Here is a 26,015-nt window from a genome sequence, read left to right as displayed (position 1 = left end):
TCTCTCACTCTGGCACCACTTGCCCCTGACCTTGTCTGCATTCAGCACGGAGGTGGGGACTCTCAAGACAGACTTGGAGTTCGGATGAACCCAGCACTGCACCCGGTGCTGAACACCTACAGCTTGTGCCTGTGGAAGAACTGCCGACATGGCTTACCACGGGAGCATGCCTGAGGCTCAGTCACAAAGGCCACCAAGGACAAGAGCAGGTAAGACCACCAACACGGGCACGACTGCCAGGAATGCCAGGGTGGGTCCATGGCCCGGAGCACCTCCAAAGATCCCACCTGGCAGGGACCCATGCTGGGCCTGCCAGGGGTGCCCTGTCTGAGTGTGCACGGGTGGGTCTGCTCCAGCATCATGGGCACAAAACTCGAGCACAGGGAAAGCTCTGGAGCTCAGAAGGGCTTTCCTTTCTAAAAGAAGGCAAATCTGAAATTTTAGTGACATGCTTATAATTTTTTGGGAGGCTTTACCTTGAAATAACTTGGAACCTCAAAACAGGTGCAAGAGCAGCCCCCGGCCTGCCTGACCGTCACCACACTCGCCACGTGTGGACCAGCAACATCTACACATGCCCACACACCCTCTCTTGAACCAGCTGGAGTGCACTGAGTAAAGCAAGGAAACTCCACCTCTGGGCACAGAACAGCTGTGGGCGCAGTAGCCTGGCCGTGCCAAGGCACTTTGGTCACGCAGGCTCAGGCCAGTCTCACCCCCCCCAGTGATGACGACTCCAAGCCACTGTCTGAGGCAGAAGAACTGCAAGTTCCAAGGCCAGTCTGCCTAGAAAAAGCCTGCCCCAAAAATAAAATAACAAGGGCTGGGATGCAGCTCAGTGAAGTGCTTTCTTGGCGTGGACGAGGCCCTGGGTTCCATTCCCAGCACCACCCACACCCACACCCAAATTCAAGCCACCAAGATCTAAGCTGGGAAGGACCCAGCTTCTCCTAAGCTAGGAGCAGAGAGGGGCTCTGGTGGAGAGGTGGCCAGAGGACAGTCAGCAGACAGCTACCCCTCTGGGGCATCAGAATCTGGCCTTCAGTGTGGTAGAGTAAGGCCAAGTGGGGAAGGCGTGGCGGGCGGGGCTGCTGGTGTTCCCTCCTGCCCCACCAGCGGACGTTGCACATCCTGACTGTGCACACCCACGTCTCATCTACAGAACCAGAGGGGAAACAGAAAATGGTGTAGGGGAGAAAAGAAGACCAAGCAAAGGCTGAGCAACATGATGTGCAGAGCTCAGAACAAGGCACTTCCTGACAAAACACACCCCCCCAGACAGGTATGTGGGGCTTGCCACCGAGGCAGGCACAGTGCGGTTCCAACAGGAGCCCACAGGTCCTGGTCGGCTCATCTGCTGTGAGCCCTGAGCCAGCTTCTTGGACCCCCTACCTCTGCAGATTTGCTCCACTGGTGAAAGGGAGCATAGAGGCTCCTGGGCAGCACATGGGGGCACCCCATTTCTAACTTCAAGTTTTACAGTCAAGGGTCCAGACTCCAGGTGTTGCCAGTCACACCCTGACTGGCAGGTCCCAACAGGAGAGAGGTGTCCACTCCACTCCAGAGCTGTCCTCGAGGAAGGAGCCCATGGGTAGAGGCTCACACCACCACTTTCTGCAAGATGCAGCACATTTCACATTGCGGCCAAGGACTGCGCACAAGGCCACATGTCTGTGGGGTTGTGGGGAGGCGTGGGTCTCCGTCCTACCAATACCTACACCCCCTAAACTCCGTCCTCCTGAGTTCCTGTGACCTTCAGAACCTGGGCTCCACATGTCCCCTGAACTGGTTCCCAGTGACTGCACTGACCGGCCTCGACTCCTTCTCTGCTGCATCAGAAGTGCTTCAGGCCTGGACTCTCCCCAGTGTGCTCTTCAGGCTTCTTCTAACATTCTATTTTATGTTTAACTCACACAATCAATCAAATAGCTTTTACTGTCAAGCTTCAGCAAAGCAGCAAGAAAAGCATAAAGAACATCTTTCCTGAATCTTCCAGGAAGACACCACCTGCCTGCTGTCCCCTCACTCTGGACTTGCTGAAATTTCCTGCCACAAGGAGTCCCTCCTTCTAAAATGCCCAAAGTGTCCTCTGCCTGTCTCCCCCCACATCCAGGACCCTGGCTTCTGAAAGTCAGAGGTCAGCTGCTGTGAAGCCCCTCACCTTGCACTGGCTGTGGTCTCTGGCAGACCTCACCCACCTTGTGCTCACAGGCCCCCTCTGGCCAGGCTCTAGCGCTGGCTTGGGAGGTACTCCCCACTGCAATACAGGGTTTCACAAAGTGCCTACTCTCACCACAATGGTGTGGACCCACGGACCCAACTTCACCTTCACCAGTTTGACGTCCAGGGTGCTGTTGTGCTACTGGGGTTGGGGCACACCAGCTTGCCTGCACAGTGCATCCCTCTTGTTCTTGCAACATTTCCTCTGTTCTGTTCCAGCTGCTCTTAATAGAAGTCCGAGTTTAGACTCCTACTAAGTACCTCTGAGCTCCTGCTATGCACAGGAGTGGAGAAACACACATCCTGCATGGGAGGCCTAGCTGGAAACATGCTGACTACTCTGCTGAGGCCAGGCTGCTCCTGACACACAAGTGGCAGGCACCTGAGTATGTGTGCAGACACATACGCACACCACTGCACACAGAGCCCTGCTTGTGTAAGTGGACAATACCAGTGCCTAGTCTGAGCCAAATCTGCGTAGGGGTGGCAGGGAGATGACACAGCAGCCCACCCAATCTCCCAGAGAAAAGAACAAATGAGCATCTCCCCTCTCAACCATGAACATCACTGTCCTGATCTGGAAATTAAAGGCTCTGCCAAAAAGTTAGAAGACCCAACTGAGAAGTGCAGCCTGAGTGTGTGTGAGGCTCCTGCACACCTGCGCAGCTCACCCTGCACCACTGCAGAGCCAGGGGGAGGCACAACACTAGCTGCCCTCGTCTCACCTAAAGCATCTTTCTGCTCAACGTCAGTGTGCCAGCAAAAGGAGAGTCTACTTGCAGACAAGTGGACTCTGCTGATGGAGACTGGCTATGCGCGATTGTAGCCCCCAGGGATTGGTCCAGGAGGCAAAGCTCAGGCAGCCTTGCAGTCAAGGTGTCTGTGCAGAGGTGCCTACTGCTCAGCCATAAAAAAGCTGACTCTGGAAGTTCACCTGGAGCAGAACAGAGCCAACTCTCACAGAAACCGTCAGGGAGCTGCAGAGGGCCAGAACTGGGCCCCACGTCACGAGGGAAGCCGTCAGCCACTTCCCTTGAGAGGGCATCCTGCTCACAGCAACAGGAAGAGATCGCCAGGCGTTCTAGTGGAGGACAGGTCCTGCCACCATGCATGGCTCTGCAGCCCCAGTTCAGGGCTCCTCTGGGCAGAAGGTGCCTGCAACACTGCTCCAGCATCATTCAGGTCAACATTGGTGTCTGGAGGGGGCCAAGCCTCCAGGAAGCCAGGTGCCTGCCTGTCCTGCTTGTCTGCCGCCTGGCCCAGCTCTAAGTGAGAACAGGGAGCATGGAGGGGCTGGTACTTACAGGAATGTGAGGTAGAGGTACCCTCCCGTTGACCTGGATGCTCTCCTGCATCTCTCTCCGGTGCTGCTTACGAGTCCGGTATGGGGGGACTCCATCCCTAGGCAAAGAAAAGGGGCAGTTGTGAACTCACAAAGGAAATGAGGGTCCACAGAGCACCAGCAGGACTGCCAGCCTCCGTCGTCTGCTGTGGTGGCCACAACCACCAGGGTGCAGCAGCCCCACATGCTTACAGGTGCAGGGCAGCGCACACGGGCTCACAGGCATGTGAGTAGCACAGCACACACATTCATACGTGACAGCAAGGCCCAAGAGTTTTGTTCCTCCAGCTAGTATTTACTGAGCATTTCAACAAAATTCAGCTTTGCCTGCTTTATGGTTTGAAGCTGATTTCTGAAGGGTGGGTTAGAATATACTGTGTGGCAGCAAAGCTGCGAGCAGGGACTGCTAGCTTAGCTCTTCATGGAGACATCCGCAGACCGTGCTGTGTCTCCTAGGCCGGGGTCATGACGTACCTGCTAGCGACTGCAAACAGACCAGAACACAGGAGGCTGCACAAGGGGCAGCTGAGATTCCCCAAGACTGCTGAAAGCTGGACTTCCAGAGTGCTGCAGACTGCCTCCTCCAGGCCAGTGCAGAGCCAGATCTCTGAGTGGCACCCACTGGGTCTTCTACACATGCACATCTCTAGAGTCCCAGACTACAGGATGAGGGGTGCTAGCCACAGGGCTCCCTCAATCAGGACAGATGCCAGATTCAGCACCCTACACACTGCCAAGCACTTTCCACTGTCACAAAAGCCACTTGGGAACAGCAGCAGCAGGAGCCAGTGTGATGTGAAGAAGCCCCAGAGTTGGGAGATAGGACAACTGAGACTTTGGAGTGCCATGCATCCCCCTCATCACCAGTCTCTGGTGACAGGAATGACTGGACAGAGGATTAAATCCCCTGACCATAGAAAGGTCTCAGGCTGGTCTCCAAGAGGACAGAGTGAAGGTGGTCTGTTGGTGAGTATCCTGGGCCTCCTTGTGCCCAGAGTGCTGCCAGCACAGAGCTACTCACACATGGCAGTGGGGGAGACAACCACGGTGCTGACGCTGAGGACCTCCCAGGACAGCTTGGTAAGTACCAGCCCCTCATGCTTCCTGTTCTCACTTGTGCCCCCTGCCCCAGACAAGGCATCTGAGCCCCTGGGCCTGGGATGGCACTGTCAGCAAGCAGGCTGCAGTGTTCTTCCTTCTAAGAGCCACACACAGATCTCCGTTCTGAGTGAACAGGCACAAGAAGGGGGAGAATAAGGCAGACAGAGGCTGTGATGGCCTCTCCCAAGTGTCCTCTGCAGACAAGAGCAACAGCTGAAGCTGAGGCAAAGGTTGGGCTGCGAACAGGCACATCCAGAGTAGGCGAAAGGAGGCGTCACAAAGCCGCCAATTTACCTGCTTCCTCCGCACTCAGACTGAACATGTTAAATTCCACATACCTGCCTGTGCAGTGTGGCACACACCTGAGGCAGGAGGAGGGAAGACATGAGGCCAGCCTGCGCAACTCAGCAAAACCGTGTCTCAAAATGAAAAATGAAAAGGGTTGTGGGGTAGCTCAGTGGCAGAAGGTACCACACAGGATCTATGTTCATGGTGGACAGCCAGGAAACACTTGCTTAGCAGGTGAGTGTGGGCCCAACAGAAACGAGGCTCACCCATTCCACTCCTGCCTGTGACACATAGCAAGTTTATGTCCCATATTCTTAAATCTCTCAGTACAAACCACAATGAATAGACATCAAGGAACGATAGATGACAGATGACTTATTTTAGGTTCTGTTCTTGTGAAACATGACTCTTATGAAGAAATTAAAAGTTGCCTGTTTTCCCTATCAAATTGTCCCAGGGTCAATTTCTACCACAGGACACCAATTCCCAGGGACAAGAAATCCAGGATGAAGAATGAAGGATGAAGGAAAACCTGCAAGGAGCAGGCCCAGGTGGACGGACACCTGGGTGGAGGGTGCCCAGGACGGAGGATGTCTGGGTTGAAGTTGTGAGTGGTCCATTTTCAGAATGCAGCATTTAGCCTTAAATGTAAGATTACTGAGACTATATATACAAAAATCAGCTGGAGAGGAAATAGAACGAAAAGCACTAGCCCTTAACACAGAAGTGCAAATATGCACAGTCCCTGAGCAAACAGAAGGTGGAGGGACAGGCCGACTTGACCAACAGAGAGAAACTACAGATACTCAAAATGTACTCAATCCAAGGGGCCTTTTTCACCACCAAAGAACAAAGGGAGGTGGGGCAGCTACAGGTACATCTCTTGAAATAATCCAAGAGGAGACAGCAGCACCTAGGCTTCGGGAAGACTGTGCACCCATAGTACTTGGTCAATGAGGAACCAGGGACAACCTTGTACTCCAGGGGATAAAATGCTGATTTTAACTGCCAGGTTTGGGGGTTGCGGGGGGGGGGCGGGTGCCTGCTCCCCCAAACCCTAACTTGAAAGACTGTCAGTAAAGCCTTGCTTTTTGCTATACCTTGTGTCTCTCAGGTCAGTCTTTGGGTCTGGACAAGTGAGTCCTGTCTTGTACAGGACACCTGGGATGAGGGACACCTGGAAGGAGCACTCCTGGGCGAGGGCTGGCTACTGGGCTCACACCTGCTTGCTGGGATCACCACAGGTTTTCTCCACTATTTGATGCTGCTGGGGGGAAGCCCAGGTGTTCCCAGGCTTCAGTACCTGCCCTGGCCTTCCCTGGTGGTCAGAGAGCAAATGGCAACAGATTGGAAGCTGGCTATTGAGATTCAAGGATGACCACAGCAAGATTTCAAAGCATCCACCAAGCTGAATGGGGAATCTACAGCAGTACTCCTGTCTGGTCTTTTCTTTTTCTTCATTTAAGGAAATATGCTTTCTCCTGGTAATATCATGTTATAATACTAATTGTTTTCACCAATTTTGACTACTACCAATTTCTTCAACATACCAATTTGATCCATCCAGTTCCTAATGTGCTATGGATCCCAGCCCTTGCCCGCACCACTGAGCTGAGGACAGTCACAGGACACACCCATCCCACGGGCTCCTCAGAAGTGTGACAACACAGGGATGTTCTCCTGACTCACTGTGACCGCAGGGGATGCAGAGGCTCAGATGAAGCTGGGGCACAGTGAGCAGACTACTCGCCCTGACCACCTCTTACCATGGGGAGCTGGGTTCAGCACCTGAAGCCACGGTGCCCTCCCGCCTAGACTGCAGCTCCAGCAGCGGTTGCCTGACACAATCCTGTACCACACAAAGGGTGCATGCAGGGCTGCATCAACAAGGAGGTGTCCATGCAGCCATGAGGCCTCCCAGAGACTGCACCCCTATTCTGCAGTGGGCCCCTCTCCCCTCTGCCTGCTGGCCTGTGCCTACCTCTCAACTAAAACACCAGGCCACACAAGCTAAGGAGAAAATGGAACCTGCAGTGCTTTACCGGGTGGCTCTGAATCTGCCTCCACATACCCTGGACCTACCTGTGTCAAGGCTCCAGGCAGCTCTGGCCATGGCACCCTTGGGTTCCACCCACAGTGCAGCTCACCTGTGTTTGGCTGCACTAGGCCAACTCAGGGAAACTAGAGACAAAGCCCAGCGCCACAGCCTGCAGCCAGGCCGCAGAACGCTGTGTGGGTAAAACTTACACGCTGCTGTCTGTGAGGGACAGGGTGTCAGCGTCGCTGGACAAGCTCTGCTGCTCACTGTCGTTGGCGCTGGCGGCGGGGGCCAGGGCGCAGCCAGAGCTGACGTAGTAGGAGTGTACTGGCTCCCGCCAGGGTCCATGCCTGCAAACAAGGAGGACACATGAGTGGCAGACTACTGCACCCCTTCTTTAAGTCCACATCCCAGAACTATCTGAATACTGTGTGAACTAAAAACACCAACAATTTAGGAAGAAAAATGGACCAGAAAAGGTCAGTGTCCCTCCCTCCCTGCCCATCCCTGTGAGGGGGTCAGGCCTGGGTACCAGTCCCGTCCTCTGTTGGAAGATGTCTCAGAAGGCAGACTCTCACATGGGCTGGGATGCTATGCATGTAACTAGAAATGGGATATGTGCAGAGGTAGCCCCTCATCCTTGCTACTGGGCCTCTGGGTCCACCCTCAGGGCATTTCCAGAGCAGGAAACAGTGGGCCTGTAAGGGCAGGCCTCAGCAATCTCAAACTGGGTTGATAGTACATGACCAGGACCTTGGTCAGCCTCCCTCCCCAACATGAGCAGCCCACGGGTGCCAACTTGCAACTTCACCCTCTTCACTAAGTATCAAGACGCACTATTCCCATGACACTGTGTTGCCACTTCCCCAGGTTAAGCGCTCAATTATTTTTAAGTATGGCTGCTGCTACTAAGAATATCAAACTTTGGTAACTTTCTATAAACACTTATTTGGTCAAAAAGCAAAGCTCAAGTGACAGAGAGAAGTCCCCATCAAGGGCACGCAGGCCCCGCCCTCCTCCACTCTCTCCGGTAAACAAGACGACAAGGAGGCAAGTCCAGAAGGTCTGAGGAGGAGGGAGAGAGAAGGGAAACTCAGATGGGAGAAAGGGAGCAAGGGGGCGCCAGCAACCTGCTTTCCTTCTGAACCCCAGGACAACTGCCCTGTTGGAGGGGTTAGGGGACAACCACTGGGCTGATGTGATGAAGCTTGCTCTGACCAATGACAGGCAAGAGGATGTTACCAGGACTGCAGGACCCACCCTGACAGCAGCTGGGAGCCACAGAGGAGGTGGTGTGCAGCAACCACACTCCCAGGCAGCACAGCTGGGCTCACTGGAATCTGCAAAATATAAGCTCAAAGGGGTCCACACAGACACAGCCTTTTCAACATGGAGCTGGAGCAATACTCATGAGCAAAAAACCGAACCTCAAGAACCTGAAGAACCAAGTCTCATGTTTCCTACAAAAATCCCTCACTTCTGTGGCCACTGGCCATTTGCAGCCCCTGTTCCTTCCCCGACATGCTCAGGCCCCAGTGCTGGCCTACCAGCCCATCTGTTCTGCCCACCCCTGCTCAGTACCCACCCCCAGGTGGTTCACTGGAGTCTCTGGCACCCAACAGTCCCCTCCCACCTGCCACACACAGAGCTGGCTTCTCAGTGAGGCCTGTTGGTGCCCAAGACCAGGGATGGGTTCCACTTGCTGCCAAATGTAGGTCAGTCCCAAATCTCAGTGAGTTCATAATGGAGAAGTGGCCTGTCCTGGGGCTGAGTCCTCTGTGTCCTTCATACAGTGACTGCAGACTACACAGCAGCTCAATCTGTACCCACCCAAACCCTTCTCAACTCTGTCTAATGTCTGCCTGGGTCCAGCTACCACACAAGCAGATGGCTCCTTAAGGACAACGTTGTACGCCATGTCTACGCACCACACAAAGTGTGACAAGCGGCCTCCCCCAGATATCCCTTTAGCAGACCCATGAAACACAGGCTGACTCAGAGCTGTGTCCCTAGAGCATGGAAATAGGACCCAGGGAGCATAGGAAGACTTCTTACATAGAGCACAGGTTGGCTCCCCCAGAAAGCTGAGATCATGGGGTCGGGTATGATGGAGCCCTGGACTGGCAACAGCATGGCTAAGCAGCAGGTCCCCAAGCTCAAGTGATGGGAGGCAAGGCAGCCTCTGGGGCTGCGTGACCTGGACAGTGTCCTGCTCTCTCTGCTAGGCTGCTGCACAGACAGGACACAGTCCTAGGCACAGGAATGGCGAGCACTTGGGCATGGGGATCGTGATGGTCACCCCAGACACAGGACTCTCCCACCTGCTCTAGGGTATACCTCTGCTGGTCCACCCCTCACCCCAGCACCTGGAAGCAGAACATCCATGAGGTCAGTAGAGTGCCCCCACCCACTCATCCCCAAGCATCTGCCTCCCAGAGACCCAACTCAGATGGTAGTAATTCCACACCCAGAATGTTGGCTCCTATGACCTCCTTCAGCTCTCTGGAGTCCAGAGTAAGTAAGGACAGGGTCCATTAGTCAGGGGGTGTGTGTGCTGGAGACTGCAGGAACATCATGTCAGCTCAGTCCAACTCTGCCTGCCTAGACACACCTGACCTCAGGTGAGGGCCCAGCCTTGGCCTCATCCCCACCTTAAATGCATCTGGTGTGGGCAAGGACCCTGGCAGAGACCATGGATGCCACCCTCTGGCCTCCCAGAAGGAAGCACTGAGGGTGCAGTTTGAGTTGGCATGTGTTCCCTGCCTGCACGGCAGGACAGTGGGCATGTAAACAGAGGGGAAAGGCACAAACTGCCACAAGAAACCAAACAGCACACAGAGCAAGAGCCAGGAGCAGGGAATGGGCCCACAGGGAGCTGCAACCAACCCGCCCGGGGCTACCTGCCCCAAGCAGCGGCCTCCCTGCGGGACATTCTAGCCCAGTGTCCTCTGAGTGCTTACTGATCACACCACGGCTCAGCAGGCCACTTGTGCAGGCTCTGACCCTAGAGTGGAAGCTTCCTTCTGCTTGGTGGCTTTCCCTACTAGTCCTTCCTGAGCCCTCCAAAGAAGCCACTCAGGAGCACTCAGGAGGTGGCTACCTGATGGGGTCTGGGGTCCCAGTGTGGCCCAGGTTCTGACAAGAAACCTACAGGCTGGCTTGTTAACCTTCCCCTGCCAGAATTCCCGGGGACAGAAGAGCAACAGAGTCTGAAAACAAAGCCCTCCTGAGTGGAAGGTGTCCACGGCACAGTTGCAGACAGGAAGCACACACTGGCTCCTGAGCTGCCAAATGCCCCAAGAGCACTGTGGGCAGCACAAGTTCTAATGAATCCCAGGAGAGGAAAAGCATCCTGGCCGAGCTGCAGAAGTAGAGGCACTCTGCATCCCACCCTGCAGAGGCACAGTCAGCAGGAGAGGTGCATGCCACAGAGATGGGCACAGAACCCTCCTTCCCAGCCCAGCACCAGGGACCCCACTGAGACAAGAACACACCCCTGGGTCCTCCCAGCCTTCAGGAACACAAGAACACTGCTTGTGAAGCTGGAGTTCCTGAGCCACAGACACACAAGGGACAGCACGCTGATGGCCACTGCCAGGAGGCCTGTGCCTCACTCTTCCTGCACCTGTTCGTCGCCCCAGCCATCCTCTGTCCTGCTGTCACGAGCAGCTAGCCTGCACGCTCTAGAATGCTGCACTGTCACTCAGGAGCTCCCCTCGTGGTTTGGCTCCTCGTGACACTCTGCTGAGTCCTTCACAGGCCTCCGTCAGCAGACAGCACGTGTGGGGTGGCACCCCAGTCTCCCAGTCACAGCCCACACTGCACAGCACTGTATAACTGGCACAGTCCATCCTCACAAGAGCCAAGCAAAAGCCAGTGCCCCTCGCCACCCTCACCTTCACTCAGTCCTGCCAACTGAGTGTGGGTCTAGATGCAAGTCTGGGTCTTCTCTACCACCCTCATGGGCAACAGTGGGGCAAGGAGGCATCACCCTAGCCAGAGGCAAGACACTGCGGGTCCTCAGCGCATGTCTGCCTGCGAGTCTGTGCTGCCCACAGCCTGAGGGCTGCCAGTCCAGGGCCTGGGAGGGAGAGCAGGGGCTAGTTCCCAATAAGGCAACTGCTTTTCCACTGGAAGGCACAGACAGACAGCAGTGCTAGAAGGGCCAGGTGCATGTTTCCTCGCTGCAAATTAGCCTTGTCCAATGCAGACACTCAACGGCAGGTAAGATCTGCTTGCTTGCTTTTTTTTTGGTACTGGGGATTGAATCCAGGGGTGCTCTACCACTAAATGACATCCCCAGTCCTTTCTGAGACGGGGTCTTGCTAAATTGCTGAGGCTAGTCTCAAACTTGCAACCTTCCTGTTCAGCCTCCCGGGTCTCTAGGTGTATGCCATTGTGCTCCACCCTGCTTCTGATTTTTAGCAGCAGTGGCCACAGTCACATGGAAAACTATTCTTCACATAACACATAGCTCACCTCTGCACCTAAAGGTCAAAAAGGAGGATACTCAAAACTGCGATCAAAAGTGGACTAATGTCAGCTATAAACATGTTTTTGTTTTACTTTTCCACACAAGATAGAGTCTAGCCTCTACCCCTGAGGGCTCAAGGTTTCCAGCATTCCCATCTGTACCCCCAGGTCACAGCCTCCAGCGACAGGCCCAGATGAAGTAAGGCTGGACAGCCAGCCTGCCCTGGGACACCTCCATGGAACGGGATGTGATGGGAAGCCACAAAAGGCTGAGAGAATGAGTCACTAGGCAGCGAGGGTGGGAGCTTCCTGTCACCTGTGCAGAGGAGGTCAGCACCGCTTCAGGGGTTTTATTTCTTCTTACACCTCTGACACTCCACCCACTCACTCTGAATTACCCATCGAAGGCCCTTTATGGTCAAAATCACATAGTGGGTCAGGGATAGTATGTGCTTCACAGAATGCAGAATGCAGGTACAGTAGACTGGGGTGGCACTCACATTTGCCCAGGGAGCCACCTGGGAGAACCTTGGCCTTGTTTCTATCACCATCACCTACAGGTTGCAGATTGGGAGAGGCAATGCCACTGCTTGACAGGGCTCTGACCATCCTAGTGAACAGCACACCCAGCCCCAGAGTGAAGGTCCCACATACAGTGAGAGCCCTGGACACAAACTGGCAACCATACTGTCCCTGGCCCCGCATCCCACACTCTGGTTGGAAGGAGGACACAGAAGTGAAGGTTGAGGGTCACAGTAAAATGATTCAAATGCTTAACCAAATTCAAGGCTCTGGTGTCAGAAGAACAGCAAGTCCATGGAGCCCAACCGCTGGTACTCCTGAGAAGCACAACACAGATCTTCAGGTCTACCGAAGGCAGGCAACCAAGAGCATCACAGATCCCATCTTCAGCCAGGGAGACAGAAACCAAGACGACGCTACCCTATGCAAAAGCAACACCAAATCATTTAAAATATCACAATCTGCCAGGTGTGGTGGCCACACCTGTAATCCTGGAAACTGGGGTGGCCTAAGCAGGAGGATTCCAAGTTCCAAGTCAACGTGGGTAACTTAGCAAGACTCTATCTCAAAATAAAAAATAAAACCAAAAGGGCTGAGGGTATAGCTCAGTGACAGAATACTCCTAGGTGCAATACCCAGTGATACAAAAAAAGAAAAAGACAAAGAAAACACCAGAAGAACCCAAAAACAGCAACGCAAGCATAGGACTCTGCCAGGAACCGCCTGCACCCAGTTAATGTGCAAAAGCCCCCTCAGGGGGCTGCCTATGGGGTAAGGACCAAAGCCTGTGAGCCCCAGGGAGTAAACGCCTGCAAAGCACACAGCCCAGGGGAGAGGCCTCAGGAGGATACCTCCCATTCTCTGATTTCAAATTCCATTCTGACTGAGGACTCAATCAATCAATGTCTGTTGTTTTGTTATGATATTACAGACAAGACTAATACCACAGGGTGAGACACAAGGAGAAGTGGCCTCCTTGGAAAGGCAGGGGCTAGGGACACATAAATGCAGCTATCAACCCTTTAGGGTTATTTTTTCTTTATCTCCATGTTTTCCGATAAAAATTAAGGTTAATTTTTAAAAGATCTAAGGGGTTGGGGTTATAGCTCAGTGGTAAAGCACTTGTCTTACATGCATGAGGCACTGGATTCGATGCTCAGCATCACATAAATAAATAAAATAAAGGTATTGTGTCCATCTACAACTAAAATAAAATAAAAATAAAATAAATCTAAGATTATATTAAAAGGAAACATTTAGAACCAGGGATGGAAGTGCATGCTCCCTGTTCAGAAACACACCAAAGCAGAGATGACCCCTCTGCAGCTCAAGACTACAACTGACACAAGCTCTTTGGGCCTCTCCATTCCAGACTTCTTCAGTCAGAATGCTGGTCATGCACTTCTATCAGACTGACTGTAGCAGAGAAAACAAACTTTTAGAGTACTGCCCACGAAGGACGTGCATGAATGTGAGCAGGACGGTGGGCCATCAGGGCATACTCGTGTCCCAAGGACCTCCGGTTTCATTCCTGCTGCATGGAAGGCTCTGGAAGAAGGGACAGCATCTATGAAAGATCCCTCTGAGGCTTCAGGGAAGACTCACTGGGAGCATCCTACAGCAATCCAGTTGGAGATGGTAGGAGGCAGGAGGAGACAGTGCTTTTGATAGCAATCACCAGGGCCTGCTGCTGACCTGAATGAGGGCAAGTGAGGCAAGAATCGAGATGTTTTGGGCCGATTTGATGAAAGTGGTTCCACTTCCGAGCTTAGAGAGTTTAAAAGAGGAACAAGCTAGGGTGGGGAATCGATATACCTCATCCTAAGCAAGTCTGGTTACTACAATTTGAATGTATATTCACCAACACGCTTGTAACCATCTGTAACCCAGATGTGAATTTCAGTGTCCAACATTGTCTGCGTCCAGAAGATGCTGAGAGTGCGACTCAGAGCTCAAGCCCATGAGCAGCTGCGGGTGCAGGTTCAGGAGTCCAGGCACTACCTCAAGGCACCCCCATGGCACCCTCAATTGGCAGGTCCTTCCTTCATTATCCCCATTTCACAGAAAAATACAGAGAGGTATAGGAACTTCTCCAGAGTCACACCATAGCAGGAGGACCCCACAGAAGTCAAGTGGGCCCTAAATGCAACCACTGAGCCTCAAATTCTCCAAGCACATAGGAAGTTCTGGCAGAAAACATGGCTCTTCCAGTCACTAAGTTCAGGAATAATTATAAAGTTTCCTTTGGATTTTCACAAACAAAAAACATCTTCTTTTTGGATGTGGATCAAACAGGAAGTATGAATCCCAAGGGAGACTGGGAAAGCCACACCAATGCACCCCTTGCAGGTCACAGACCTCCTGGCCACACTGTGTTGGCCAGGGGCCTGGTCCTAGAAGGCCTGTGGGCTGTCCAGCCGCCAAGGCAAGGGAGGTGCCACCAACTCTGGTCCAGAGCACCACAGTGGCATATAAAGGTTCTCTCTGGAAGTAGCGCCGGTACCATTCTGGGTTTGCCTACCCAGGGATGAAGTTCATCCATTGGACCAACCACACATCTGAAAGATGCCAGGGATGGCAGCAGGGCCATGCTCTCCTCTCAGCTTCCTGCCCCAAGGCCTACAGCAGAAGGTAGAGGGCTGCAGGGAGGTCAGAGGTTAGACTTCACAGATGAGCTGACTTTTGTCACAAATGACCCTGAGGAGAAGGGGCCAGAGGTCAAATCAGTCTGTCCTGTGTCTTCAGGTTAGGGAACAGCAGACTACATTCTCTTCTGCAGCCAGGCGCCCTTTGCCAGAGCACTTCACTCCCTCAACTCAGAAGCCAGGGTCCATCTTCCAAATGAAGCTCTGTATAAACTTTGGGCACTTCCTCTTTTCACAATTTCTTCTCTTGACCTTTTAAGTCATTACCAGAAAGTCAATAAACTAACAGGCAGATCCCACAGTCATTCAGGCAAACTCTGAGGGGCCTAGAGAGCAGTGCTGGTCTTGGACCTGAAAGGAAACTCTTGTCTTCTGAGTGGTCAGGCACTTCGTGCCAGGAACTCAGCCAAGCCGCCATGTTGCTCCTGCTCTGAATGGCATCCATGGTCCAGTTCTGGCTATGGTCATAGAAACCACCCATGAATGGAAGTGGTCTAGTCCTAGGAAGACACAGAAAATATCCAGGGAAGTTGGGCACAGTGGCACACACCTGTAATCCTGGCTACTTGGGAGGCTGAGGCAGGAGGAACACAAGTTCCAGGTCAGCCTGGTCAACTCAGCAAGAACCTGTCTCAAAATAAAATTTTAAAAAGGGTTGGAGATGTAGCTCAGGGGTAGAGTGATTACCTAGCATGTGAGAGGCCCTGGGTTCAATCCACAGTACTAAAAAAAAAGAAAGAAGATATCCAGGGAGATCCTGCCCTCAGGGTCTACTCAGCTGGCAGGAACGTCAGGGCAGCAAACTGAAATGCCAAGAACCTCTGCCACCAGAGTCCACACCAGCAGCCAGGTGGCTCCAAGCCTGCCCTGGACACCTCTTTGTCAAGCCAGCCTTCCAAGGGGAGTGAAACCCAAGCGGGCCAGCTAGTGTGTTGCAGTCCCCAGGCCCAACTGCCAATCATTCAGTAAGCAGCCAAAAGCTGCTGGTTCACACCAGCTGAAACAGTGGATCTGCACCAACCCATGATATGTTCAAAGTTCACATTCAATAGGTAATAAAAACTGGAGAAGTCTTGGCAAAGAGGCAAAGGAGGGAACCAGTGAGAAGTTCCATGACATTGGGGCTCAGGGGCTCCCCAGACAGCCACAGGAGGGTAGGTCAAATGCAGAAGGAGGCCAAAAGTATCCTGTTTTCTTGGTTTTGATGGAGAGCTAAGTAGAAAACTCATCTGAATTTCCTCCAGTCACCTAAATGAAAACCACCTGGCATACTCAGACAAATGAGGACAGAAGCAGCAGAGTGGATGTCACCAACAGGCACACAAGCAGAGCAGCCCACACTACAGGAACAGAGCAAAGGCAGTGCTAAGCCCTCTGGTGTTGAGCTGTCCTAGAGGGCCCTCTTGACACATCCCTCCACACAATTCAACTCTGCAGCTGATGAAAAAGTGAGACTGAGCTCCAGGCCTCCTTCCTGGTGGGTGGTCGCTGCTCACCTAGCCAGCAAGCACCCACTCTCCTCTTCCCTCTCAGCCTCAACCTTCCCTTGGGGAATCATCCTCACCCAACTGGGGAGCAGCCATACTATCTGAGGGCACCCCACTTTCCTTCCAGGATGGCCCTATGTAGTTGAAGCCAATAGCTCAGTCTCAGGCCCTTAGAACGTAGAGCCCATAGGACACAGAGGCACCAGTGTCCCCTGACTGACAAACGCAGGGCCTTTCTTTAATGCTGTGGTAGCACCTGTAAACAAGGGGACCCAGAGCCTGAGTTCACTGCGTAGCCACCTCCAACACAAGGGAGCAAGCAAAGCAATGCTGGCCATCAGGAAGGTAGGGCCAGTGGAGCATGAAGGAGGGGGCTGCAGTCGGCCAATCCCTTCAATGTCTAAGCCCAGGTGTCACACTCCCCACTCCTGACTTCTGACTATAGCCTGGGGGACAAGCTGAGTGCCTACAAATGAAAATCAACATGAGCAGGGGACAGGGTATGCTCAGTGGCCAAGGACTTGCCTAGCATGCTCCAAGACCTGGGTTAGAAATCCAGCACTGCAAAAAGAACAAAAACAGACAAAAACACCTCAGTGCTAGTAAACAATGATCCCAACATCAGAGAACTTCAAACTACAACACTGTACCACAGGCAGTCTTGGGTGGGAGAGAGCCATGGTAGAAGGGACTCCTAAACTCCAGGCCCTTCTGCTACCAAAAGCTCCATGAGGGCAAGTGAGCGTGCTACGGCCCTCAAGGATAAACACCACCCAGCAGAAGTAGCCACATGGTCTACTCATGTCAGTCAACACTTGCCTTACAAACAGGACAAACCAAAGAGAGAAACAGCAGAACTGCTGCTGTGACCAAAAACTGAAGAGTGGGCAGACTGGCTGGCCCAGGAGGGGTGGGCGTTGGTGTTTTTAAAATTAGAAATCAGAATTAAGCTGGGTGCAAGTGGCCACACCTGTGATCCCAGCAACTTGGGAGACTGATGCAGGAGGATCCTAAATTCAAGGCCAGCCTAAGCAATTTAGACAGACCCTGTCTCAAAATAAAAAAATAAGGGGCTGGGGATATAGCTCCGTTGGTAGAGTGCTTGCCTCACATGCACAAGGCCCTGAGTTCAATCTCCAGCATAAATAAATTAAAAATAAATAAATAAATAAATAAATAAATAAATAAATAAAAAAGCCGGGTGTGGTGGTACATGCCTGTAATCCCAGCAGCTAGAGAGGCGGAGGCAGGATTCCAAGTTTGAAGCCAGCCTCAGCAACTTAGTGAGGCCCTACGAAACTTAGGGAGACCCTATCTCTAAATAAACTACTTTTAAAAGGGAGATGGCATTGTGGCTCAAGTTAAGCACCTTGGGTTCAATATTTTTCCTGCAGCCCAGTACTCAAATCCTCAAATTTAGTGTCATCTTGACAAGGTTTCTAGTATATTATAATCTTTTAGGTTAGGTTTCAGAACCTGTTAGTTACACCAGCCTTAACAGGATTTGTTTTTCTTTTCTTTTCTTTCCTTTTTTTTTTTTGGTTCTGCTCTACCACTGAGCTGCCTCTCCAGCCCTCTGAGGCAGCTGGGATTACAGGTGTGCGCTACTAAGTTGAGCTTAACAAGGTATTTTTATAGCATATTCTGTCCTAAAAAAAACTTGCTAAATAAAAGCATTTAGTAATGGTATAAATCAGTATAGAGTGCTTACCTAGCATGCATGAGGTCCTAGGTTCAGTACCCAGCACTGTAATAATATTAATAATAATAATAGCAGCATTTGGCTGACAACAATAAGCAAAAGGAACAAAATGATTAGTCAAATAGCCAGGAGTAGTGACCATGCTTGTAATCTCAGTGCTGGGGAGGCTGAGACGGGATGATCACAAGTTCAAAGCCAGTTTCAGCAACTTAGTAAGACCCTGTTTCAAAATTTAAAAAATCAGCTGGACATGGTGGCCGGCCTGTAATCCCAGCAGCTCGGGAGGCAGAGGCACAAGCATTGCAAGTTCAAAGCCAGTCTCAGCAAAAGTGAAAACACTAAGCAACTCAGTAAGAAATCTCTAAATAAAATATAAAAAAAGGGCTGGAGATATGGCTCAGTGGTTGAGGGTCCCTGAGTTCAATCCCCAGCACCAAGAAATAAATAAATAAATAGATAGATGAATAAATAAAAAGATAAAAAGGGTTGGGATGTCACTTAGTGGTTAAAAGCTCCTGGGTTTGTGGCTTAGGGGCAGAGCACTTGATGAGCATGTGCAAGGGACTTGGTTCGATTCTCAGCACCGTAAATAAATAAATAAATAAATAAATAAATAAAATAAAGGTCCATTGCCAACTAAAATATAGATATAAAAAGAGCTCCTGGGTTTAATTCCCAGTACAAAAAAAAAAAAAAAAAAAAAGAAAACCATTACTCAATCCATGTTGACCACACTTAACTAAAGGATCCAATTCACTTAACCCTCAAAAGGGTGAGTCCTATGCAGACTAGCTCAAGGCCAATCTCTTCAAGGCAGCAAGCTTGAAGAGCTGGTCTTGGTGTTCAGCAGCTGCACCAGAGCCACAGCACCTGGCGACAGACTCTCAGCCTCATGCTCATGTTAGCAGCCAATGGATTCCAGACCTTCAGAGTCCCCCAGGCACCAGCTCTGGGGAAAGGAGCAGGAAATGCAAGTGCTCTGCTAAAACATGCAACAGAAGCCAACCTGCAAGCCAAATGAGTCTCCCATAACTATAGAGGAACTGCAGGGAAAGAGTGAAGAAGCAGTTTCAAAGCTGTAGAGACTTCCTGAGAGTTTTGCAGCTCCCTCCAAGCTGCATGTGCACCTACATGCACAACTGGTGAGGACCACCAGACAAAACACCTGGGCTGCTGGCACTGACCCACAACACCCACACATAGTTAGCAAGCTAAAGGGACCAATCCTCAACTCCAAGCACAAGTCCCACAAGCTTCCCAGTACTCTGACAACTCCCCACACAGAAACTTCCCCACCAGGTCTGTCTCCAGGAAGAACCCTACAGGATCGCTATAAAAAAGCTACTGGAACTCTCCATGCATCGATGTACTTGAATGTGTACTCCTCCCTTACCAAGCCCAGAGTTGTGTTTCCAGGTAAAGCCACTTCTGTGCAGGAGGACATGAGTCTACCTGCTCCAGAATCAAGTTCCAATGTCATTATGACTTATGAGAACTCCCATGTTCCTAATGATTCACCAAGCCACGCAGTCTGTTCTCAATGAAAGTATTCTCAACATCACAGACACAACAAATAGGGAATCAAACCCTGACAAGACCAGAGTGGCAGCTGTACACTCAGCTTGGGCTAAAAGATCCCGTCACCAACACCCTTCCCTTGTTCCTTCTGCAGGTCTCAGAGGTGAGCACAGAAAACAGACAGCTGGTGACTCACCTGAGCTCTCTGCCCTCGCTGTACCGTCTACTTGAGGCCCTCGGGGTGGCTGTCTCCAGGAGCAGCTTCTGAGTGAGCCTGCTGGGGGGGGCGCCATCTCTGCCATCATCCTCTTCCGCATCCTGGTCACATTTCCACTCCTCATCTTCATTCAAAGTGGGCAGATATCCAGATATGCCCTTCCCTGTCCCTGACCCCGAGCTCTGGTCACTGCAGACCTTTGGGCTCTCCGAGCCTGTCCTCGTGTATTCCAAGTAAATGTCAGACTTCAGAAAGGACGGGTAAGTGTTCTCCTCCATGGTGGACTGGATCTCTGTCTGGGCCTGGTCGAACATGGCAGGGTCTATCTGCTGCTTCATGACACAGTCCTTGATGAAACTCTTGGTGGCTGGTTTGGTTTGCCTGGACACGATGCCACTGCTATCCAGGATATACTTTCGGTAGATGGCTCTTGCCAGCTTCAACCTCTTCTCCTCATTTGAGTTGCAGGGCTCAAGTTTCCTGAAGCCACTGCAGGCAAACCAGAAGTCCAGCAGGTCAGCACAGCCCTCCTGCTTCAGGAAAGTCCTGAACAGGCTGATCCCATCCTGGTCGTCCAGCAAGGAATGCAACGACTCCGCCCACCGCAAGTAAGGCGGGGTAGGAGAGGCACTGCCCTCAGGCTCATACCCCAGATCCAGATCTGAGCGCCTCGGGGTAGCTGTCGAGGTCTCGCCTTTAATGCCGATACCTTTCCCAGAGCAGAAACTGTGGCTGACGGGCCTTGGGTCTGTGGACACCAGTTCTCCCTCCTCACCAGGCACTGGGGGTCGGGGGGCATCTTCAGTGAAACTTGCTCCAAGGTCCAAGGGGAAACCCTGCTCCTGGACACTCATTCTGGGACTCTGCGTCAATGAACAACGAGCGCTGCACCCTAATACATCAGTACTTACGGCTCCCAGGGGAGGCAATCTGTCCTGTTGAAACCATCAAGAGGACAAGGGTTAGGAAGGTGGCCCTCGGGACACTACCAAAGGTTCTCTGAGACGAAACTACGGTGCTGCCCTCCCACTCTCACTCAAAGCAGAAAGCCAGTTCCATTTCCAGCAGAGATATACAGCCACACAGTATGCTCTACATCATACAACTTTTGAGAACTTACAACTCCAGGAAGTCCTCTCATAGTAAGTGGATGTCCAGAACACAGAGGATACTTCTCCTATAAAGTGTCCTTGCGTGAGACCAGTAGTCTGCAGCCAGCCACTGTGGCTTAAGAGCTGAATGACCAGGAGGGTTAGAGAAAGTAAAGATGCTCCCATCCCTGACCACTGGTGCCAAGGGCTTACTGGTCCCTCACACACAAAGATAATCACTCCACCTGCCCAGGCGACTCGCAGAACTGGGAAAGGCACGCTGCAGACCCTACAGCAGGTGGGGTGTCTTCTGAGTCTCACAGCCTCTGTTGTTTTCTGTTACTGCATCACTTCATATTTGATATGCCTTGCAACAGATGCAAGCACCCAGCCAGGTGTCCCTGCTACTCTACACATACACCTCAAAGAGCAGGTGGCCTCAGGCTGCTTTCAACACTGTGAGACTGGCAGTCCAAGGACACAGTACATAGACATTCAGAAGGCTTCAATGCTGGCAATCTTAGAAATGCAGAGAGTTACACTTGACTGTGAGCACCTGTCTTATGAGGAAATATTCTGATAGCAAATGGTAGGTGGGGACATTAAGGGACAGAGAAAGTAGAGAACAAATTAAATTCAAATACAGGTTTTTAGCTAAGGAAGCATACAGCTCCTATGATTTAGCTCCCTAAGCTGAAAACCAACCACACATCCTCTTAGAGGTTATTCAGGAGGTTGAGGCAGGAGGACTAAAAGTTCAAGGCCAGTCAGGGCAATTTAGAGAAATCCAGCCTCCAGTCTCAAAGTTAAAAATAAAAGGGTTGGGAGTGTAGCTCAGTAGTAGAAGGCCCCTGGTTCTATCCCCAGTTGTTGAGAAAAAGAAAACAGTGTTCACACAAACTGGTTTTTATTGCTACTGCTGCAACAGGAAGGTGGAAGGCATGTAGGAGACCCCCTCAAGCAAGATCTGGAGCCCACGAGCAGGCTGGAGAGGGGACTGTCCACCATCAGATCAAACATCTGGAGCACTGAGCAAGCCAGAGCGCACAAAGTCGGCCTCTCCCTGGCTGCCACTGCACGCTGCTGGGTCTTGGCCTCCATGAGATCTACCAACACACGTACATTCCCACACTGCACACTCTCATCTGCCAACCACTGCTGAAAGTCAGAGGGATGAGTATCACACATCTGAAGGGAGGGTCGCCAGCATGTGCCACTGTCATCATAGCTACAGACTTCTTAGGGAGGCTGCCATCTCAGCCTCCGCAGGGCAGCCTGTTTGTTCCTTCAGGCCAAGATCCTGTGCTGCGCTGGGATGTGGCTCAGTGGCAGAGCGCTTGCCTAGCACGTGTGAGGCACTGGGTTCAATCCTCGGCACCACGTAAAAATAAACAAATAAAGGCATTCTGTCCATCTACAACTACCAAAAAAATAGTTTAAAGAAAAAAAAAAGAAAGATCCTGTGCGGTTCACAGAACCCCCTCCTTTTAACTACAGTCACTTTCTCTGAGTCCCACCATGTTGGAGGGAGCACCTTGGATGTCTGCAGCCCCACATCATCTCAGATGTCTAGCTTCCTCTTGTCCAGGACGCCACCAGAGGAAAGAGGGCCTACATCCCTGACCAACCTTTCAGATGCACAACAGGCAGCCCATTAGCCTTGAGAAAGAGCTGTTACCAGGATCTGAACAGCAGTTGGGCAGTGTGTTGGAATGTGAGGTTGGCTACTGTTGCTCTCTCCAAAGTGCTCAGGCCTCCCTGTGAGTGAATGCAGCGGACCCTCAGCACTTTAACAGTCTCAAAACCAAGGGTACCTATGGATATTCAATTCACTGGCACTGAGGAGAAAGATGCTTGTCCCAGATGCCAGACACAAGCTCTTTTCACATGCTGAGCTATTCTTGCGCAATAAGCAGCAAATTCAAGACATAGTCCTTGATTACAGAACTGCAGCTGCCCTTCAAAACTCACATTTTACTGTGTAAACCCAGTCCTCCTAATTATTTTAAACTGCTTTTCAGAGTCTAGAGGAAATTTATCTTATAACACGTCTCTTTGGTTATCAACTGACAGGAGACCTTTGATGTCCCTGGAAGGACACCAACACCTCCACATATCACTGATGTGGAAACAAGCCAATCCCCCAAATCTCCAAGCTCCCCAGGGGAAGCATACCTAGCATTTAGGGCACACACACTTACATACCACACATCAGACAGCTACATTAATTCAGGCGAGACGATGCCCACAAGCACCAAATCTGGCCCACAGCCTGTAACCACCATCAATAAAGTGATTCCATAAAGGGAACTATAAGTCTGATACAATATTTAAAATTCAAAATTTCCTTGGGCAACACTGAGGCACACACACATCCCTGAGTACCATGGCAGCAAGCTTGATGCTACAGACTAGTGTTTGTATTTATTTCACTCAAACATAACTTCCATACTTAGATTTATGAGGAGTGTGAAAGTAACTGTCTAATGGTGACACTCTTGTAGGTCAGGGCTACTCTTTCCCATGTTACACTTCCCTCATCACCTGAATTCTGAATGACCAATGCAGCCCAGAAAGTTCACTCAGCTTCTCTGAAACAAGAAATCTAAGACAAGTAAACACATACTGCAAATCAAACAAAAACAGTGTTACCAGGTGCAGTAGTGCACGCCTGTAATTCCAGAGGCTCAGGAGTCTGAGGCAGGAGGATCGCAAGTTTGAGGTCAGCCTCAGCAATTTAGCAAGGCCCTGAGCAACTTATTGAAACCCTATCTCAAAATAAAAAATAAAAAGGGCTGGGGATGTGGCTCAGTGGTAAGCGCCCCTGGATTCAACCCCCAGTAGAAAACAAAACATAACAACACCATGTTTTATGTGCTTTCCCACACTTGTTCCTGAATGGAAATTCCTAAAACTGAAACCAGCTAGTGCTGGCTATCTGTGGCAGACAAGAGTTAGGCTGCATGTGTTCTCTAAAACAGGGATTGTGGATCCAGGTAATATGCATATGAGCAAAAAGAAGGGTTCACAGCACAATGAAAATCCCTCTTGAAGATGGGCTGAAAAAGTCTCCAGAGGATTGATGTGTTTGGTTTCCTTACTGTCTTCATGTCGGTTGAAGTGTGCAGTTCTAGTTTCATGCATGGCAGGGTGGGCAGGGAGAAGGTCTGAATTCAAATTTTGTGATGAGGACAGAATCTAAGACTTAACCCCAAGAGAAAGATCTGTGTTTTGGCTACCAAAACCTGAAAGGGTATGGATGCCACAGCAACTGGTTTCTCAAACAAGCCAAGCCACTGGCTATACCCACTGGCCCTCCTATGGTGGTCGCATACTACTCCCACTTATGAGGGATGAGGGAGGAGACAGGGCGAGGGGAGGACCACCCAAAGCCTGGCCTCAGTAGCTACTGGGCACCTCATTCACCCTAAACATGAACCAGGCCCAGGGTCCACAGGAGGCATCCCGCACTGTCAACCACATGTCCACCTGTTAGATCAACCCCCTTCCCTGCTGACACAACCCAAGGTCAAGGCCCTTCCTAGCACACCAGGCAGTCCTCTTCGCACACTCAGTCGCACACTGCCCCCCCCCCTCGGGCCGCAGAGTTCACTTCTGAGAGCTTCCCAACACACTCCCCGCCCCGCCCACCCTGGGCCTGCACAGTCCACGCTCCTGCACGCTTCCCCACACAGTCCCAGCCCCAACCCCCCCACAATCCGCACAGCCAACATTCCGCAAGCCTCCCTTCACGCTCCACGTCCCGCACACCCTCGGGGCTGCGTAGTCCGCACTCCTGAAAGCCTCTCCGCACACTTCTTGCCCCGCACACTCTGTGCCCCGACGCCCTGCACTTGTGCACGTCTCCCGAAACACCCGGGACTCCGCACATCCTCCGGGCTGCTCAGCCTGCACTCCTGCACGCCTCCCGGAACGCACTCTGCCCGGCACAGTCCCAGCCCCGCACGTCCCGCGCCCCCACACCTGCGCACCTCCCCGCACTCCCCGCTCCACACGCCCCGGGGGCCCCCACGGCCCGCACACCTGGTCGCCTCCCCGCACACTCCCCGCCCCTGCACGCCTCCCGCGCGCACGCCGCGGGCCCCTCTTCCGGGTCCGCGCCCGCCGGCCTAGCGCGGCCTACACCGGCGGCGCGGGAGGCAGGCCCTCCCGCCGCAGGAGCGCGCCCGCCGGCCCCGCGCAACTCACCGGCGCGCGGTGGCTGTGGCGGCGCGGCCCCGGGCCCTGCTCCCGGTGCGGCGCGGCCCATGCGCTCAGCGGCTGCGCGGCGGGCGGGCCCCGGCGGGGGCGCGGCCCGCGTAGGCCCCCATCGCCGCGGCGGCGGCTCGGCAGCCGGAGGCCTGGAGGCGGGCACGGGCAGGCCACGGGCGCCGCCGAGGCCCGGCCGCCCGCTCTCACCGGCCTGCTCCGCAGGGACGCGGCTCCGGCCCGACTCCGGCGGGCTCCTGCGGCGGTAGCGGCGGCGGCGGCGGCGGCGGCGGCCGCGATCGCTTCCCGGAGCCAGAGCCGGAGCCCAGAGCACCGAAGCCCAGGCCCAGCGCCCCCGCCGGCGCCGCCCGGAAGCGCGGGGGCGGGGCTTCTGGCGGGGCGGGGCCGCGAGTCGGGGCGGGAATGGGCGGGGCCGCGGACCGGGCGGGAAATGGGCGGGGCCGCGGGCCGGGGGCGCGGACGCGGAGCGGACGCGGAGGTGGAGGCGGGCCTTGGCCCTGACCTGTCGGACTGCCGACCCCCGGCTGCCGCAGTGCGTCTGGGAGGGTCCCGAGGGCTGCCGCCAGCCGGGAGTCCTAGGCGGGTGCACTGAGCGGAAGACCCGCCCGGATGTGAGCGCCGCAGTGAGCGCCGGGTAGCAGCGCTTTTCTGCCACTCACACCATCGAAGGCGGCCCCCGGTGTCCCGTCCCCTCGACGAGCGGACCGGAGCCGGAAGAACTGGAAGATGGATGGGTGCCTGCCTGACCGGCCCTGGACAGGAGGCTCCTAACAGGAACCATCACCGCCCGCCCAAGGCATGCGGACGCTTACGGAAGCAGATGTCGCGGGGGTTGGGCTGTCGTGGTCAGGGCGGGGCTGATCAGGATCTGAGCTCCTTGTGACCGTCCAGCCCCCTTTTTTCCCCTTTATTTATACCCACTGCCCCCCAACTGTCTAGGACCCTCAGACGGTGGACTTAGGACTAGGGCACACAAAAAATGCTGACTGCCACTTGGACAGGAGGTAAAATCTACCAAGAGCTGTGGGCTGGGGTTGGCCAAGACTGCACCAGAACACAGGTCCCTCTGCCTTAATTTCTCCCAGGCACCATCCAATATTCAGACAGGGGCCGTCCTTCCCACTACTGCCCAAGGGTCCCA

General features: G+C 52.9%; 1 protein-coding gene across 3 annotated transcripts in view; it reads right to left on the bottom strand.

Moving 5' to 3' along the window:
• Axin1 (axin 1) overlaps nt 1-25,227 on the bottom strand; it is a 35,360-nt gene extending 10,133 nt beyond the window's left edge. For 2 of the 3 annotated variants that reach the window (XM_047533905.1, XM_047533906.1), the window contains exons 1-4: nt 24,854-25,227; nt 19,533-20,488; nt 7,199-7,339; nt 3,525-3,621 (exon numbers count right to left, since the gene is read on the bottom strand). In XM_047533905.1, coding sequence (XP_047389861.1) covers nt 3,525-3,621; nt 7,199-7,339; nt 19,533-20,407 — 1,113 coding nt within the window. In that variant the 5' untranslated portion in view covers nt 20,408-20,488; nt 24,854-25,227. The remainder of the gene's footprint in view (nt 1-3,524; nt 3,622-7,198; nt 7,340-19,532; nt 20,489-24,853) is intronic. The other variant, XM_047533904.1, reaches the window with a different exon arrangement.
• Between the last annotated feature and the right edge of the window lie 788 nt (nt 25,228-26,015).

This window comes from Sciurus carolinensis, chromosome 18 (genome assembly GCF_902686445.1).
Source record: "Sciurus carolinensis chromosome 18, mSciCar1.2, whole genome shotgun sequence".
Lineage (NCBI taxonomy): Eukaryota > Metazoa > Chordata > Mammalia > Rodentia > Sciuridae > Sciurus > Sciurus carolinensis.
This window is presented reverse-complemented; position numbering and strand designations above follow the sequence as displayed.